We start from the raw sequence: 19,334 nt of genomic DNA on the forward strand, positions 1-19,334 counted from the left end.
TTCATAGAGAAAGTGGTGGAAAAGATAAGTACTTCAAGTTGCAAAATGGGTTTAGGAGGGACATTAAGAAAGTAATTTGCTCTGAAATGGTCTTTGAAAAGTATTTCTTGGTGTTGAGGTAACCAAAAAGCTGTAAAGTATAGTTGTGGGTGAAAAAGATAAGTACTTCAAGCTGCAAAATGGGTTTAGGAAGGGACATTAAGAAAGTAACTTGCTCTGATATGGTTTTTGAATAGTATTTCTTGGTGTTGAGGTAACCAAAAAGGTGTAAAGTATAGTTTCGGGTGAAAAAGATAAGTACTTTAAGTTAGAAAATGGGTTTAGGAGGGAAATTAAGAAAGTAACTTGCTCTGAAATGGTCTTTGAAAAGTATTTCTTGGTGTTGAGGTATCCAAAAAGCTGTAAAGTATTGTTGAGGGTGAAAAAGATAAGTACTTCAAGTTGGAAAATGGGTTTAGGAGTGACATTAAGAAAGTAACTTGCTCTGAAATGGTCTTTGAAAAGTATTTCTTGGTGTTGAGGTATTCAAAAAGCTGTAAAGTATAGTTGTGGGTGAAAAAGATAAGTACTTCAAGTTGCAAAATGGGTTTAGGAGGGACATTAAGAAAGTAACTTGCTCTGAAATGTTATTTGAAAAGTATTTCTTGGTTTTGAGGTATCCAAAAAGCTGTAAAGTATAGTTGGGGGTGAACAAGATAAGTACTTTAAGTTGGAAAATTGGTTTAGGAGGGAAATTAAGAAAGTAACTTGCTCTGAAATGGTCCTTGAAAAGTATTTCTTGGTGTTGAGGTATCCAAAAAGCTGTAAAGTATAGTTGCGGGTGAAAAAGATAAGTACTTCAAGTTGGAAAATGGGTTTAGAAGGGACATTAGGAAAGCAACTTGCTCTGAAATGATCATTGAAAAGTATTTCTTGGTGTTGAGGTTTCCAAAAAGCTGTAAAGTATAGTTTTGGGTGAAAAAGATAAGTACTTCAAGTTGGAAAATGGGTTTAGGAGGGACATTAAGAAAGTAACTTGCTCTGAAATGGTCTTTGAAAAGTATTTCTTGGTGTTGAGGTATCCCAAAAGCTGTAAAGTATAGTTGTGAGTGAAAATGATAAGTGCTTCAAGTTCGAAAATTGATTTAGGAGTGAAATTAAGAAAGCAACTTACTCTGAAATGGTCTTTGAAAAGTATTTCTTGATGTTGAGGTATCCAAAAAGCTGTAGAGTATAGTTGAGGGTGAAAAAGATAAGTACTTCAAGTTGGAAAATGGGTTTAGGATGGTCATTAAGAAAGTAACTTGCTCTGAATTTGCCTATGAAATGTATTTCTTTGTGTTGATTTAACCAAAAAGCTGTCTAGTATTGTTTGGATCAAAACAGATAAGTTCTTCAAGTTGGGAAAATGGTTAGCGATGGAAATTAAGAAAGTAGCGTGCTCTGAAACGAATATTTAGGTATATTAATTTTTTTTTAGGCATCAATATCAATACAGAAACGATGCGTGTGAAAAATATAAGTACTTCAAGTTAGAAAATGGGTTTAGGAGGGACATTAAGCAAGTAACTTGCTCTGAAGTTGTTCTGAAAAGTGGATCTGGAAAATAGGTTCTTGAACTTGTTCTGAAAAGATATAATAACGCCATAAAAAAGTATTAAAAAATGGAGATGTGACGCGTGGGGGGGCCGGGGGAGGGGGTTGGGGGAGCCAGGGGCCCTGGAGGGTCGGGGGGTCCTGGGGGGGCCCGGGGGGCCTTTGAGGACCAGGGGAGGACATGTGGGGGTCCGAGGCGGGTTTTTGGTGGACCCTTGGGGGAGGGTGCCCTTCTGGGGTCGAAATTTTTACTTTTTAGTTTACTTTTTTGTTTTTGCGGCGCATCCCTGCGGCGCATTGGCCCACGGCGCATCCCGGCAGCGCTTCTCTGGTCCGGGGGACCTTTGGGGGCGGGGGAGGGCCTTGGGGCATTGGGAGGGCCTTTGGGGCACTGGGTGGGTCTTTGGGGGGCCGGAGGGGCTGTGGGGGGCCGGTGGAGGGCCTTTGGGACCCCGTTGGTCCTTTGGGAGCTCGAGGGGCCTTTGGGGGGCCCGAGGATGGTCTTTGGGGGTCTGGGTGGGCCTTTGGGGGCCCCGGGGCCCCGGGGGGCGCGGGGGGGGCCTTGGAGGACCGGGGGCTTCCTTCGGGGTTGGGGTAGGAGGATTGGAACCCTTTGCGGTTGGGGTAGAGGACCTCACAACACTGTTCAAATGAAACTTGTGTATTATAACGACCACAGAGTTTCACCCTCAAATTCTCTTCTAAAACCTTTCCTAAAATCTTCTTTTAAAATGTCTCTAGCTGTTTCGCCGAAATAATTCCATAACCTGTCTAAAACAGTTTCGCCCATATAATCCCTAAACGTAAATTCAGCGTGTTCCTTTGTTATTGGCATCTCTGCGCTAATGCATTTCAAATTAATAAGAAACCTTTTCGCGCGCTAAAACAATTCATCGCTAAGATGCTTCTTGCCTAATTGTTTCCATGGCCTTTGGTTATTAATATCCTTTGGAGTTCGACCAGTAGAACTGTTCCCGAGGCAAAGACATTAATGATTTGGATCTATTCCTGGAGAAATGTTTCTAGGTGAAAATTTTTAAAGTCTGACAGATGATGTCATTGATTGATTGATTTGTCAAGAAAGGGGAAATTAATTTGATGTTTTTAAGGGGAATTATTTATTCACGATAGGTTTCTGAAAAAATATAAAAGTAATTTCTGTGTGTTCCTTTTGTTTGGCATCTCTGCGCTAACGCATTTCAAATTTCTAGGAAACCCTTTCCTACGTTAATCTCTTCATATCATAAATTTTCCTAGCTAAACTATTAGGGTTTCGTTAGAATATCAATTTATCTCTCCGACTTAAAGCTCCGTGAAGCCGTATTTAAAAATAGAATTTCTATCTCTTTAGACTCCCGCATAATTCCAAGATAACAAGTGATGTCAATTATAATTCCTGACACTAAAGATCAATGAAGCCCTATTTAAAAATAGAATATTAATTTTTCTCTCTGACCTAAAGAACGTTTATCCCTCAGACCTAAGATTAAAGAAGCCTTAATGTTTCTTAATTCTCCCCTTCGTGAATCAATAATTTCCCCTAGCGATTATGTAAATCAAGTTCACATGTGCTACTCGTGACAGGACCACGGGGTTTATGTTTTTACATGTGTGAAAGTTCCTTTTTTTACAATTGATAAAATTACTTTTTTTTCATTCTCCGTTATAAAACCAATACCCACGTGGTCCTGTCACCCTGTTTTTAAAATTCTCACTGACAAAAACCATAAAACATCCATAAGTTGATGTTGACATCCGAGAAAAACATCAAATAAATCGAACAACACACATAACCATCCATGAAAACAACCATAAATGTGAGAAAACTCCTGGTTTTTCAAATTCTCACTGACAAAAAACATAAAACATCCATGAAAAACATCAAATAAATCGACCAACACACATAACCATCCAAGAAAACATACATAAATGTGACAAAATTCCTGTTTTTCAAATTCTCATTGACAAAAAACCATAAACCACGTGGTTCTCGTGCCAATATATGGTGTTAAAAAAAAAGTTGTAGGTGGCAGCAGGGGTGAGGGTTCGGAGTAGCACCTCCTCCTCTACTTACCTTCCCGATCTAAACAAGACTCAGCAGCTTTCTTTATTCATCATGAGCCCTACTCTCTGTCTATGTACCCCATCCTTCCTGCCTGAGTAAATAAATCCTGTATCACATAATTTCATGTTTCCTACCCCTGGGACATGAATATTGAAACCCCTAATAAGTCCTAAGTTCGAAGCGTCTGAATTCGTCAGTCAAAATGTCAATGCGATAGTAATTTTTAATGCTGTTCAATTCCAAGTAGCGATTTTCAGATTCAATTTATGAATATTATAATCATGTTTTTGGTGATCTACGACAAAAAGTGGACACGAAAGGTTGTGTTGAATGTCAAATAAGATGCAAGCACACAATTAGATAAAGATAATCAAATGAACAACAAAGAAAGGTACTACAAAGGAATTTCGACAAGACGAAAATCATGACGCTCTCTTAAACATACTTGTAATCAATATTAATAATCCTTAATTGCTCATTGATATTCCAATCTTGCACCAGGAAACAGTCAAGAAAATCCAATTAGGGTACGCTGAAATTGTTGCTAATAGAGGGAGATAATGTATAGCAGAAGGGCGCTGGCCAACTCTACTCAACTTTCTGTGATCATTCAATTCTTTTTGCTTCTGCAATTTTACCCTTATTAAGAAAAAAGAATCCGGATTAATCATTCTAGAATTTTATTGTTTCTTTTGCCTTGGACAAAAACCGGGTCCTAATTAGAAAATTTCTTAAATAAAAGTTCAAATAGGGATAAAATCCTTTTAATAGACAGTGATGATAGAAATTCACAAAAATACCAGATATTTCGGTCACATATACAGTGACCGTCATCAGTAGTAAAACTAAAATAAAACAATTTAAAACAAAAGTTTATATACTAAATCAAATAACACTACATATTATTTGAATCTCTAATTCTTTTCAAAGCAAAGGCGGAAGCTATTCTCTTTGACCTTCTTGGATTCGGTTCATTAGCGTTCAATGATATAACATTTGGACAAAGGTCAACTACATTGGGTGAATCGAACTTTACTCTGTCAGATTTTAATAAATTATCATAGATAGAGTCCAGCCCATATTCACCTGTATCACGATTCAAATCAATATTCTTGAATAATATTTTATTTATTTCGAGAATTTCACTAAAATTTTTCTTTAAACCCCGATCCCTATAAATCAAAGAGACATTCTCGAACAAAATAAAATGGTCTGGAAAATTAAAAATATGTTCTGAAAGGGCTGAAGTGAAATCTTCAGACTTAGAATCTTGCTTTAAAGCCGAAGAAATTCTATTTCTTCGGCTTTAAAGCAAGTTTCTAAGTCTGAAGATTTCACTTCAACCTTTCAGAACATATTTTTAATTTTCCAGACCATTTTATTTTGTTCGAGAATGTCTCTTTGATTTCTAGGGATCGAGGTTTAAAGCAAAATTTTCGTGAAATTCTTGAAATAAAGAAAATCTTATTCAAGAATATTGCTTTGAATCGTGATACAGGTGAATATGGGCTGGACTCTATCTATGATAATTTATTAAAATCTGAGAGATAAAGTTCAATTCACCCAATGTAGTTGACCTTTGTCCAAATGTTATATCATTGAACGCTAATGAACCGAATCCAAGAAGGTCAAAGAGAATAGCTTCCGCCTTTGCTTTGAAAAGAATTAGAGATTCAAATAATATGTAGTGTTATTTGATTTAGTATATAAACTTTTGTTTTAAATTGTTTTATTTTAGTTTTACTACTGATGACGGTCACTGTATATGTGACCGAAATATCTGGTATTTTTGTGAATTTCTATCATCACTGTCTATTAAAAGGATTTTATCCCTATTTGAACTTTTATTTATCGTCATGGAAAGGCAGTGTGGTCTCCGAAATTATCTAAGAAAATTTCTTGTTCCTGATATCAAGGACAAACTAGGATTATTGCACAGAAAGCTGTCTAACACAGCTTGTGTTCGTATTTATCCACACCACCGCCTTATTAGGTTCTTCAGTTGAATTTTTTTTTCAAGTTTTTTCCCTCTTTTTGTGTGTGTTACTCTACGTACTATACTATTCTATAGTATGGATGAACATATAAAGTAATATCAAAATTATTAATTGCACGTGGGGGGGGGGGCTAATATCACAGGCGGAATAAGAACGCTTTTAATATGAATACAAATGGTCTATTATTCAACCATTCCATCATCGGCAGAACTTGAAGGCTATTTACGTATCTGTGTAAAATCAGATATAATCTGTGAATGAAACTGGGTTTTCAAAACAATAATAACAATAAATAATAATAATAATCTGCATAAACTGTTCAATAGTGTGTATTTTACTCATGAAAAAAAGTAAGGGTGATTCTTCATTCGACAAATATTTCCTGGACCTGTTGGACTCTTGGCTCACAGAACTGATAGCGATAGACTATCTGAATTACCTTTAACGTATGCCTATTTGTCTTAATTGCCCTATGATGATAGACTATCATGAATAAGTGAAAATAATCATTTATATACCATGAGCACCGGCAAGGGGGGAGGCAGGGGGGGCATCCCCCCTGAAATTTCGGGACTCTAAAGTAATTATAAGGAAACCGAAGGAAAGAGAGCAGAATGGGGAAAAACCATGGAAAAAATTTGTGTTGCCCCATTGCTGGCTGCCTGCCATTAAATTTTGACTCATAATAAGGAAAATATAAGTTTAATTTCTGACTGAGTAACCCCTAGCCAGTTTTCCACAATCATTTTTTCTATATGATTTGGTTAGAGCAAAAAAAAATCCTCGTAGTAATTAATGGTAAGTAAATAACGATCCTTGTCAATAACGAAAATATAAAGAGCCTAACTATTGATGACGTTCAGTCAAAGAATCAGCTTTTTACGGTGATCATAAACATGTATTTGTTTATTATTAATTAGTGCAGTAAAGAAAGTTCGTATTATTATAGAAAACCCAAGGAAAACAACTTAACAAGGGGTAATTTTGGTAAGAATAAGAAGAGTACCCATGAACTGAAACATTTCTGTGTTTTCCCCCTGAACGGATACGTTTTTTGTGTTTTATTGTCAATTTTTCCAGGAGTGATTGTATTTATCTAGTTGTCATTTTGAAAAAGATGTAATTTTTACACTTACAAATATACTGGCCTTTAGTAGTCAAAGTTAAATTAAAAATGTTGAATTTAAATTTTTTCATTTTATTTTCTTAATATTAGCTTTAATGTTTTACTTTGAACAACTACTTTGATAATAGGTTACTTTTTATAAACACTGAGTCTAAAGGAATTAAATATTTTGGTGTTTGACAGCCAAGTTCAATACTGTCGATACTGTTAAAAAAATATCCCTTCAACGCTTCGGCATTCCTCAACAGAACTGAATGCTGGGAGTTTATATCTTAATTTTTGTAAGTAGGCTACTTTTTTGTATATCTGTTGAAATTACTTACTTTTTTTTTCATTTTTATATACTTTTTACTTTAATTGACATACTTTTTCCATTGCCTTTAGAAAATTGTTTGTTTCTAAGCTTCATTAGATAAAGAAAGAAAACAAGTTTTTTCAACTGAAAGTAAGGAACAACATTAAAACTTAAAACGAACATAAATTACTACGCATATGAGGAAGGTTGCCACCTCCTCAACACCTCACTCTTCAGGCTACAGTTTTTTGGCACTTAAAAAAAAACAACTTATTATTATAAAAACGACCCTTGTGTTTCAGGAGTCGTTTTTAAAGAATTGGGACAAAATTTAAACTTTAGCGTAAATAGCAAGATGTTGAAGAGGGGGCCACCCCCCACATATACGTAATAATTTCTGTTCGTTTTAAGTTTTAATGTTCCTCCTTAATTTTAGCTGAAAAAAACTTGTTTTTTTCTAATTTCTGATCGTTTTTTAAAAAGCGCCAGGATACCTGGCTCCATCTCCACGGAAAAATACCCCTCCCCATAGAAATATCCTCTGGACAATTCAATCCTGGCGAAAATTTACCCCAGACAATTAACATCTCTTACCCTTACCCTTAACATCTCTTATCTTACCTAAATCTCTTATCTTACTAAAATCTCTTATCTTACCCTTAACATCTCCACGCGTAAAATTGAATCGGTAAAGAGAAAGCAAGACATATAAAGAAATTTCTTATATGAATTCTGGCAAATTCACCAGTGTAAAATTTCCTCGGAATATTCCACGCCCTTGAACTATCCTCTCCATTGAAAATTCGTCCAGCAGAAAATTCGTCCTCCCCTCCCCACCCGAAAAATGTGTGCATACTTCCCAACAACAAATAAAACAATGGGTAAATTTTATAGCTTAAAAACCTTTCCCCAAGGGTCCTAGGGGGTAATTTTATCTCCAAAGATGTAGTTATTGGACCTTTCAACTATGCTGAACAATAAAAATTTATCTCAAAATTTTAAACGGACAATTTTGGGAAAAAAGGGGCGTAGGAGGAGCCTATTTGCCCTCCAGTTTTTTTGTTTACTTAAAAAGGGCATTAGAACTTTTCATTTCTGTTAGAATGATCCCTCTCCTGACGTTCTAGGCCCACTGGATCGATACGATCACCCCTGGTAAAAAAAATAAACACGCATTCATGATTTAAATTCTGGTAAAAATTACAAAACTCCACATTTTTGCAGATATGAGCTTGAAACATCTAGAGTAGGGTTCTTTGATACGCTAAATCTGACGGTGTGATTTTCATTAAAATTATATGACTTCAAAGGGTCTTTCAGATTTTTTCGAACATCGGACAAATTTTCTCAGGCTCCTAGCTTTTGATAGGCAAGACTAAACTTAATGAAACTAATATATTTGGAATCAGCATAATAAGCCAATTTTTGTTTATATATCTATTGGTATCAAAAATTCCGTTTTTTAGAGTTTGGTTACTATTGAGCCAGGTCGCTCCTTACTTTCAGTTCGTTACCATGAACTGACTGATTTTCCATCAAAATTCAAACAGAGATCATTGAAATATTGGATCGTTTTTTTCTGCGTTACCAAAAGTATTGTATTCATAAAACTTTGCAGTTTCATGAAATGTAATTAAACAAATAGAAAAGGTTTTTCAACTAAAGTAAGGAGCAAGTTTAAAACTTAAAACAAATATAAATTACTCTGTATAGAAGGGGGACTGTCCCCTTCTCGACACCTTGCTCTTTAAAAAAAAAGTTTTTTAGTGCTTTGAAATTTTTCTTCCAATTATTTATTTTCTTAACAAATTAGGAAAAAAGTCAAACTTCATAGTAAACAGTAAGGAGTAGACAGCCCCCTTAATACAAAGAATAACCTGTCAAATAGGTTTCAAATCTGTTCCTCGCTTTCAGTTCAAAAGCTCTTTATTAATTAATTTCTGATTGTTTTCCAAATCATACACAGGCTTAACAAAGATATAATTTGAGGTACCAGTCCCTTCAATCCCTGGTCAATTGCTTTTAAAATGTGTAAATCGGTAATTATACATTGATTAGTACCTTCCTACGCTTAAATTTGCAATTTCAATTTTGGATAAAATTTGAATATACTTTAAAAAGTTGGCAATGAATAGTAATTTTGGTGAAAAGTCCTTGTTAATATTACTACTAAAGAATTTTGGTTGGATGAAAAGTAGTATTATTGTTTGTATGGAGGTACATTCTGTGACACTTTTGGTCTTCTACATAACTGAAGCCACCACAACCTCTACAATGAATTTTCCTATCGATAAATAAATTACATCTATTTTTTAAATACATTGAAATACTTCATATAAACAGAAAGAGAAAAATATTACCATTTAAAATTGCTGAAAACTAAGTTCCTAGCAGTGTTAGCCAACCCAAAAGAATTTCCTGGCGGGGTTAATGATGGCCTGCCTTGCCTTTTCCACCTTTGTGCTGGTAGATATGGTAATGTAACATTTTAGCTGTATATAGAAACATTTTAATTAATTCCTACTCCCCCCCCTTCCTCTTTCAACGTTTATCTGAAGCCTCATGAAGAGTAAGCAGTTTGTCCATTAAAATGTACTTCTTAGGAATTTGCCCTAGGCCCACCTAAGCAATGACTCATCCCCCTACCGTATTATAGCTGATACGCAATTACAGATCACCAAACGTAGCCTAATTTCATCAGAAATAAAGCGAATCAACTTGGTTAAATCCAGTACTACCACTGTGTGGCATTACTTCTTCTGTAACTGGGTTGCATAAAATATAGTAATTGATACTTTTAAATCAATTAGTTTCTCAGGATTTTAAATTGATTACAAATTCATCCTCTTCGAGGTAAAGTCGTAGCTTGGTGCCCTAAACCACCTAAATTGTCACCCAGCCAACACTCTATTTTGGCGTCTGCTCCCCCCTCCCCTGGAAAATTTTCTTCCGGCACCCTTGTTATATACAACTCTGAAAAAGTCAGGCCCGCTTTGCCTCTCACAGAGATGGTTTTACTCTAATTAGACTCACAAGTCTTTCATCACTTTGACCAAGTTGATTCAAAAATCAGCATTTATTGTATGCTCCTAACTAACATATAAAAGGGACTATTATGAAATCAATTAGGCAAATAAAATTAGTTTGCTAATCGGCTAATAAGAGGACAGCAATAATAGTCTTCCATAAATACTACCTTAATCAATCTGATTTAATATCATCCTGCACAGAATGGATGGAGAGGGAAGTAAGTTCCTCTACGATTGACTCTAAGGAGTTTACAAAGAAAAGCAAAGATTTGGTCCTTACTAATCTATCTTTTGTGAGAAATATACCCCTTTATAAAAAATGTTTTGAGGTATCCCTTTCTCCCTCTCAAGCGTCGGACATTTGCATACCTATGTTTTTACGCAACTTTTTTTTTTTTTTTTTTTGAAAGTTAACACAAAGAACTTCCAAATCAAAATCGACCCCTTTTTATAATTTTCCGAAACCCCCTCCCCCCCCAAAAAAAAGGGATTTTTCTTCGATCCCAGACATATACATAGAACATTATCATAGGCAGCGCAATCGCGCTGCCTAAGTAAAGAACAATGTTAGCAAAATATATTATTTTTATTCCACACCAGGGCACTTCGTATCGAAGGAGTTGTCGTAGAAACTTAGAAAAGGGCTCATTCGATTGGAAGGCAACTAACACCCCTTCCACGCCCACCTTTTCCCCAAACACATACAATCAAAATTTTGAGATAGCCATTTTGTTCAGCGTAGTTGATTTCCACATAGAAATTATGTTTTTGAGGAGGACACTCCCCCACAGCCCTCAGGGCAAGGGTTTTTAGTTATGCCCTGGAGGCATATAAGAGCGATGTTGGCACAATGTATTATTTTTTTTTATTTTTTCCCTTAAACCAGGACACTTTTTATCGAAAAATCTGCTCCAGGAAATTTTAAAAAGGCTCATCCAATGGAGAATTAGAATGACTTGTGCCCTTTTTAATAGTCGAAAGTGATCGGAAGGCAACTAACACCCCTTCCACGCCCACAAGTTCCCGAAACACATCAAATCAACATTTTGAGATAGCCTTTTTGTTCAGCGTAGTTGATTTCCACAAAGAAATTATGTTTTTGAGGAGGACACTCCCCCACAGCCCTCAGGGCAAGGCTGTAAGTTATGCCCTGAGGGCATATCAGTTTTTTTTTATAGAAAGCGTTGTCGTAGAAACTTCAAAAATGGCTCATTCGATTGGAAATTGAAATGGCTAGTGCAAACATAATTTGCACTTTACTAAAAAAAATACAAATGAATGTGAATTGTCAGTTTAATATACATATACTGCTATTTAGTATCAAAATGTTAATATTATTTGACTTATTAAAGTTATGAAAGTAAAAACACTTATATTTTTTTATTTAAGTGCGAATTATTTTCTGGCCTTTGGAAGGCATATGGGTTTTGAGCCCTACTCATGTTAATTTCTGCTCATTTTGAGCTTGACTCGGTTATTTATTGTAATTTCTGTTCGTTTTGGGTTTCATTTATTTATCGATGCTGATTTGTGGTAGTTCTACGCTTGGTAGATTATTTTATTTTTTGCTTATTTTTGGTTTAATGGAGTTCTTTACTTTTCTTTGAAAAATGTATTTTATTGAAAAAGCTTTTTTTCAATTAATTGCTTAAAAGAGATGTACCTGTTCAGTTCGATTGCATCTTTTTATCTAAGATCTATGAAGATCTATGTCTATAATTTCTGGCAATATACGCAGATGGTTGCATAAAGATCCTTAATTAACCCCCTCAACTCTCCTCACACTCATGCAGCAAAGATTTGAACCTCCTCTAAATATAATCCAGGTTGTGGGAATTTTTTTTGGGGGGGGGGAGGTCAAAGGCGTATTTCGTCAGCAAAACAAGAAATCACCAAAAATTTCCCAAAAATAACCGTTTTTGACCTGAGGATACCGGTGCCATAGAAAAGAACTGAAAACTGACCAGAAAAAATATGCTCATTTACGAAACAATTTTGTATTAATGGATTTCAATATAAAGTACATTTAAACTCAGGAAAACGAGTTAGCATGTATCATCAATAACCAATTAGACAATTAGGCTCTTCTGATAAAACTTATAGTTTTAGAAGAATCATGAGGGGTTATTGAGACGACTTACTTTTTTTTTAACCAATTTTGGAGAGAGATCGCAACAATAGAAAGATGGAGAAACGATTCCACTAATAGTAAATAGGATACTTACCGAATTATAATGTACCTGAACCAGCAAAGAGGACTAATTAATCTAATTTTGGCAAAATTTCACTCATAAAAAATCCCTGTTTTAGGCAGCTTACAGACCAAAGAGCACATTAATGAATATACAGACGAGGTAGTTGCTATTTTTTCTCTTTGAAATCTGAACTGAATAACGATTGGTCGAAAAGATTCATTATCTTTTAAGCGAGTTTCACACTACTTACCTAATTTTCTATACTAAGTAGTTAAGTTACGCCACGTTAAGGATAGCCTTTTCCACTTAAACAAGTCCTTTCACACAAGGCTAACGTACAAGTCAATCAAACCGTCATAATTGACGGTTATCGCCTAATTGATGTCATAATTGACGATCCATTGTCTAAAATCATCACCATCTTCGATGGAAATAAAAATTAAGGCTCTGTTCAGGCTTTCTAATAAACACTTATTAATTTTGTTTTCCAAATTTATTAATTGCTTATCCAGAAATTCTAGTCTGTTGCTGCTATATCGACTTTTCCAAAGCGTAACATAGTAGCAGTAGTAGTAATAATAATTTATTATACAAAAGAACAGAGACAAAATCAATCGGAAAATAATGGGTGTAATTTGTGTAATTAATAATTAGTGTAATTAACATAAGCTTACGATTGCATAGATTCTAAGCACAGATCAAGCCTACTTAGCACTGCCTGTGTTGCGGGAAAAGTTGCTTTGCAAGATGACGTAACATGACATAAAGACTTTTGTTACGTTAGTTTAAAAGATTCTATCAAAAGTGTGGGTTACTTATAAGAGTAGAAACTGGCACTAGTGTTGAAAAAAAAAATCATCGAATCCATCTACCGTTTGGCACTTTCAAGGGTAATAATAAGGCAAAATCAGTATAATTGGTGTTATTGACAAAATTAGTGTAATACTAAGTGTCTGAGCTCACTTCAAGGAAAAAAAAACACAATTCAGAAGTTTGAAAAAAATCTAAGAAGCGTGATTTTTTTTTTTTTTTTACTAGGGCCAATTTCTGCTATTATAAGTTTCCCATACTCTTTGGGTTCTACAGCATGGCGTGAAAAAACCATTAATTGACATAAAACCAGTATCGGGTAGAGAAATACTGTGATAGCCAAGGTCCAACGCATACTTTTGGATTGAATGAAATTTTGGTTATTTTTCCTTGTTTACTGGACTGCAAGCCAGGCTCTTGGGCAGCCCAGAAGAGTATTATGTTGTTATGTATGCTGTGAAATTTTGTTCAATAAATGAATAAAAATACAACATAGCCGACTCCCCAAAAAACTAATAGACAAATTAAAAACATAAAATCCATTAGGTAAACCAATTCTTCCAGTGGCTCTTTATCGACTGGCAAAGCCATATCCAGGGGGATTTGACCTCCCGTCCCCCAATTTTTTTTTGTCTGACTCGTAAAAACGTAAAAAATGAATATACACAAATGTTTGAATGCGTTTTTGAAAGTTTTTTGTAAGCCCACCCCCCCTAAAAAAAAAATCTTGGACACGACCCTGTCAACTACAATATTTTTCAGCACTTCTAGCTCAATGACAAACACACATTTCTTTATGCCCTTTACATTGAAATGTAGACACATTGTTCATGCACAAACTAATTTCTATTGACTTTATTTCTATTAAGTTAACTTCTCGGATAAAAACATTCTTGCGAAAACTTTAATGACCTTATTTGCACTCTCTTGTATATACCCATGATTCTGGACATGGCAATGTCTTTCTTTTTTTTATTTCACCCGAGTTACATACTGGCGAATCTTTGTGCTCATTAATCTATGTTTCGGCATTCTCAGCCAGTGTTCTTGTTAATAGCTATCAATTCCGATTAGCTCTTTTTTATTAGCCATATTTGGCAGGAGTCAGTAAAAATTGGAGGGTGGATATTGCCTTATTCCAGCATCTGTTCATCGCCCTTAGTTTCCTCAATATTTTTCCCAAGTCTGAATTTGACGTTTCAAAGATCGATCACGGATATTAAGCTTGAGAGAAGATTATTTTCTGGTACATATCAGTCTTTTTTCCTAGAATTAAAAACTTTTGAAGAGCTATTCATTTCTATGGCGGCATACTTTATTAGATGGCAATGCAAAGGTTGAAAGTTTCTCACATAAACGTAATAATATTATTTTGGGAGGTTAAGGCTTTTGAAGGAGGTTAATTATCGACAAATGTTGTAAGGTCTCTTCAACAACTAGAAAGCCAAAAACGACGTGTCTACGCATATATTTTCAATCTTGAAGCTTTCAAACCCCCCCCCCCCCTGAATAAAACCTCGTTTTATGCAAAAAATTAACACTAAAATAGATCCCATTCAGTGTTTCAGCATATATTTTATTTAGGTATTTAAACATTTTATTTAGGTATTTATAGCATTTGGGGAGGGGCGGGGTTCTTTCATTTTATCCTAAATTCTATAAGACTTCCCCCTTTCCTTACCCCAGACAACCATATTATTATGGCTCTTGGGCGGCCTTTTAAATCATTTATTCTGCACATATATGTCTTCTTTGGAATCTCAGGATTTTTTTTTTTTAAATAAAACATTACAAACTAAAAGCTGGGTTGTTCAAACAATATACATTTTTATTGGTAATTTTTCTCTTTAACTTTTTTTCTTTCTTTTATATAATATATTCAGATCAGTGAAGTAGGATTTCATAAATATTACAAAACTTTTAAAAGAAAATGAAAAGACCTTTCTTAAGCTCATTATAGCTTAATAAGCAAAGATAAAATACCAAAACGCATATAACATAAAAGACGAAAAGTCCTTCAACAAAGACTCCTTTACTTTCGAAAGCTTATTAATAGACACAGAAGAGGAGTCTGAGACTCTAAGACAGTCGACTGAAAGACTCTCGAGTTAAAAGAGACAAATCAAAGTCCATTGATCTATTTTAATAGTGACTTACAAATCAAAATCCTCTACATGATAGTAAATCTTTGTTGTTGATGAAATAAAATATAAAATTAAAATATGAAGTGTCCCTGGCAAGCCAAAGAAGAAAAGAAAAAGTTAAAGCCATACAGGAAAGGTTTAAATTCAGGACTGATCCGTAGTCAGCCAATTTTTTTTTAGAAGAATAGCAAGAGGCGTGTCTAGGACGTTATTGGGGGGGAATAGGAGGGATAGGGATCTGATACAGATCCTCCTAGGCATAGTCTAAGGGCAACTGCAGAAATTTACATTCACAATTTCTTAAGCAATGTTCAAACACCTGTCACCAAGTGTTTAACCATAAATAAGCCATTCGGAAGCTAAGTTGAATTATTACCCCCTCCCCATCCCTTACGTGCAGACACACGAATTCTTGGTTCCAATTTCATATATGTTCACATACTTTTCCATTTATGAATGTTTTAATTCGCAATTGCAAATTTAAAATTGTTAATAAATGTTAGTACGTGACGTTTTTCTTTGACTAAGTGACTCGTATGTATTCCCCCTTTTGAAAGGTAAAGGGGCCTTTGGGGCATAGTTTTGTGTTTTATTGCATGTATATTTAATCATGAATATATCTTATATTACCTTAGCGATTACAATTTTTTAAATTACAATGCTAGTACTATCAACAATGCACAGGAGAAACCAAGCCGCCGGAGCCCAACATAGCTGAGCACACTCCTTTTCCAACCCCATACACTAGAAACTTCACTCTTTACCCTCTCCCAAAAAGTCTAATTTCCTTTAAATCCTTTTTATGATGTCCTACCACTCCATGGGGACGACCTGCTTTTAGCTGAACCCCAGATGGATGGCCAAAAAGCACACTATTTGGCAACCTAGCAAAGACCTTCCTCCGCAAAACGTGGCCAGCACTCATAACTTTTCTTTCTTTATATTCTCAGAATGTAGAATCGAGCACTGCTTTTCATACAGCTTATTGTCTGATATACGGTCAGCGAAACGAGCTCCTAAAACAATCCTTGACCATTCCTCAGCAAAATATTTAACAAATATTTCCCAGCCTTTTAAAGAGCCCATGGTGCTTGACAGTGCTTGACCGCTGTCATTAAAATCGCTTCCGACTTTCTGATTTCCGTAGGTTTATCTTCCTTTTTTTCAAAACCTTTTCAACTGCTAAAAAACAACTTGTGCCTCAGCTTTTCTACTTTTCTCACATTCACTGCATCCACCATCTTTACTAATAATGCTACCTAGCTAAGTGAAGTTATCAATTTGATCGATTTTTCCGTTACAAAAAAAAACTCTACTCCTTCATTTATTCCAGGTCTAAGCAAATTTGTCTTCTTAGCATTCATTTTCAAACCTATTCTTTATCCCCAACATTCGAATTTAATTCATTTCAATATCACTTATCTAGGACACTCAAATTATCTGCATAATCTAAGTTTAACCTTCCCACTTGACACCATGTTCTTCCGCAACCTTTGCCCTGCTCCTTAGGACAAGCGGCAATATATATATATATATATATATATATATATATATATATATATATATATATATATATATATATATATATATATATATATATATATATATATATATATATATATATATATATATATATATATTGCCGAGGATAGGCTGAGCTGGGGCATAACCCTGCTTGACTCCTGATTCCACCGTCAACCAACAACCTCAGTTCCTACCTTAACCGGAACAGTGTAGTTCTAGTTATGACTCTTGTTAGTGCCGGATCTAATTCTTCTAATTAAAAAAAAAAAAAAAAAAAAAAAAAAAAAAAAAAAAAAAAAAAAAAAAATGTAACAAAGTAAAGAGCGAAGCTATTTCTTGAGCAAAAAAAAGATATAATGAACAATGAACTAAAAGTTAAAACAAACGGGTATTATACTTAATAAAAAAGGAAACTAATAATGAACTTATAATGTGCCAACATTAAAACTTAAATTCAACCCAAAACGAACAGAAATTACTAGATACATAAACTGGTAAGTCATCCCGCGTGTACCTCAATTATTTATAATAAATAAATAATAATAATAAAAGAAAAAAATTAAAACATAGATATTAAAGTTACGAGAAACAGATATTAGACTTAATAAAAAACAAAACCAATAATGAAGTGCAAAAACTAAAACTGATATTCAACTCAAACTCAAAATTACTAAATATCTAAACTAAGAAGTCGTCCCCCTTTTACCCCAATTATAATTGACAAAAAAAAACAGATATTAAAAGGCAGATATTAAAGTTAAGAGTGATAGGTCAACCTGAAGGTGAAGCCGCAAGTCAAGCACATATAGGCTAAAAAAAAACTTCAACACGATTTCCCAATTTTTGCTCTTTTGTATACTTTACATCTTGCAACATAAACCTTTCTAATTACTATTGTCAAAATCTCGTTATATTATCCCCCCCAAAAAGCATCATAAAACAAGAAGAAATTGACAAATATCACAACTAAACACCCATTCAACCAGGTAAAATCCTAGCTGAACATTATCAAAGTGGACAGTGACACCAATAACGGCTCGAAACACGAAACACGAAACAGAAACACGAAAGAACTATATTTCGAAAATGGGGTGCTCCAGACGACAGTTATCAGCATGGAAAGGTAAGAAGCAGAGGCCTAGTGACTAAAAGAAGAAAATGATACGCTATACGTTAGGTCTTTGGAAGTTTGGTTCTCGTTGGTTAATTAAGAATAATTTTATTCTTAATTAATATATATATATATATATATATATATATATATATATATGTATATATATATATATATATATATATATATATATATATATATATATATATATATATATATATATATATATATATATATATATATATATATATATATATATATATATATATATATATATATATATATATATATATATATATATATATATATATATATATATATATATATATATATATATATATATATATATATATATATATATATATATATATATATATATATATATATATATATATATATCATTATATAGATCATATATAGATCATATATATATTCTCCTTGGCTTTAGTCAGCATTGCCAGTCAACTTTTTCAGTTTAATGCAAGGCTTGCTGATGACAGGTTAGGTTAGATTAGGTTTGGTTGTGTTAGATTAGGTTTTAACTCATTTCTGATACTTATAACCAAATTTAACCTAACCTAACTTTAGCTTTTACCATCATAGCTTGCATAAGACTGAAAAAGATGATTCGCAAAGCTAATTGAATCCAAGTAGAGAAAAAGGAATTTCGGACATTCATCGGTGAATGTCGACATTAACCCGATTTTGGACATTCACGGTAATATATCTATATATATATATATATATATATATATATATATATATATATATATATATATATATATATATTATATATATATTAAAATACAAAACATGAAAATAAATACAAAAAAAAAGTAAATTAAGACTACTTACATTTTCTATCAAAAAAGTCTCTCGAATATTTTCCAGACATAGCTATTCGTGGCGGTATGGTTCCTACTAACTCAATTATATGAGCTAAATGGTCTTCATCTCGTGAATAATCTTCACCTGAATGAGGTTCAAATAAATAGTCACCAGTTGCCAACTCGAAAGCCTGAAAAAATTTCGCTTTTGTCAAATGAAAAGTCTACTAACTTTTTACATCTCAATTGACATGATAGTCCAGTTTAGGTGGACACAAGACAAAATACTTGTTGAAAAGAAAAGAAGACAATAAAATTGATATCTTACAGTAGAGCAACATTTTTATCATCCAGGCAATTTTCGGGTCATATAATCTTGCCAGGTTCTCTGAAATCAACCTTAAAGTAATATCGACATGGCCTAGGTTTTACACAAACAACGAATCACATGGTAAAGATGATTCAATTTTTATACATTAATGCAATCGTTGTGCAAATTTAAAAAAATAAGAAAGAGACAATAAATAAAATAAAAACCTGACCGCAAAGGTTGAACAGCAGCAAAACAAGGTTATGAATGATATGTTTCTTTGCTGTTGTTTTTTTTTTTTATTAGAAATATATATTTTTCCTAGA

At 33.9% G+C, this 19,334-nt stretch overlaps 1 protein-coding gene across 1 annotated transcript in view; it reads right to left on the reverse strand.

Annotated features, from left to right (window-relative positions):
* The window catches only part of LOC148953853 (uncharacterized), a 141,916-nt gene that overhangs the window by 11,757 nt on the left and 110,825 nt on the right, over nt 1-19,334 (reverse strand). Inside the window, exon 12 of the mRNA XM_089085669.1 lies at nt 18,727-18,889. Coding sequence (XP_088941795.1) covers nt 18,727-18,889 — 163 coding nt within the window. The remainder of the gene's footprint in view (nt 1-18,726; nt 18,890-19,334) is intronic.

Source organism: Artemia sp. Qi Xiang Cuo, chromosome 3 (genome assembly GCF_049724085.1).
Source record: "Artemia sp. Qi Xiang Cuo chromosome 3, ASM4972408v1, whole genome shotgun sequence".
NCBI classification, from domain to species: domain Eukaryota; kingdom Metazoa; phylum Arthropoda; class Branchiopoda; order Anostraca; family Artemiidae; genus Artemia; species Artemia sp. Qi Xiang Cuo.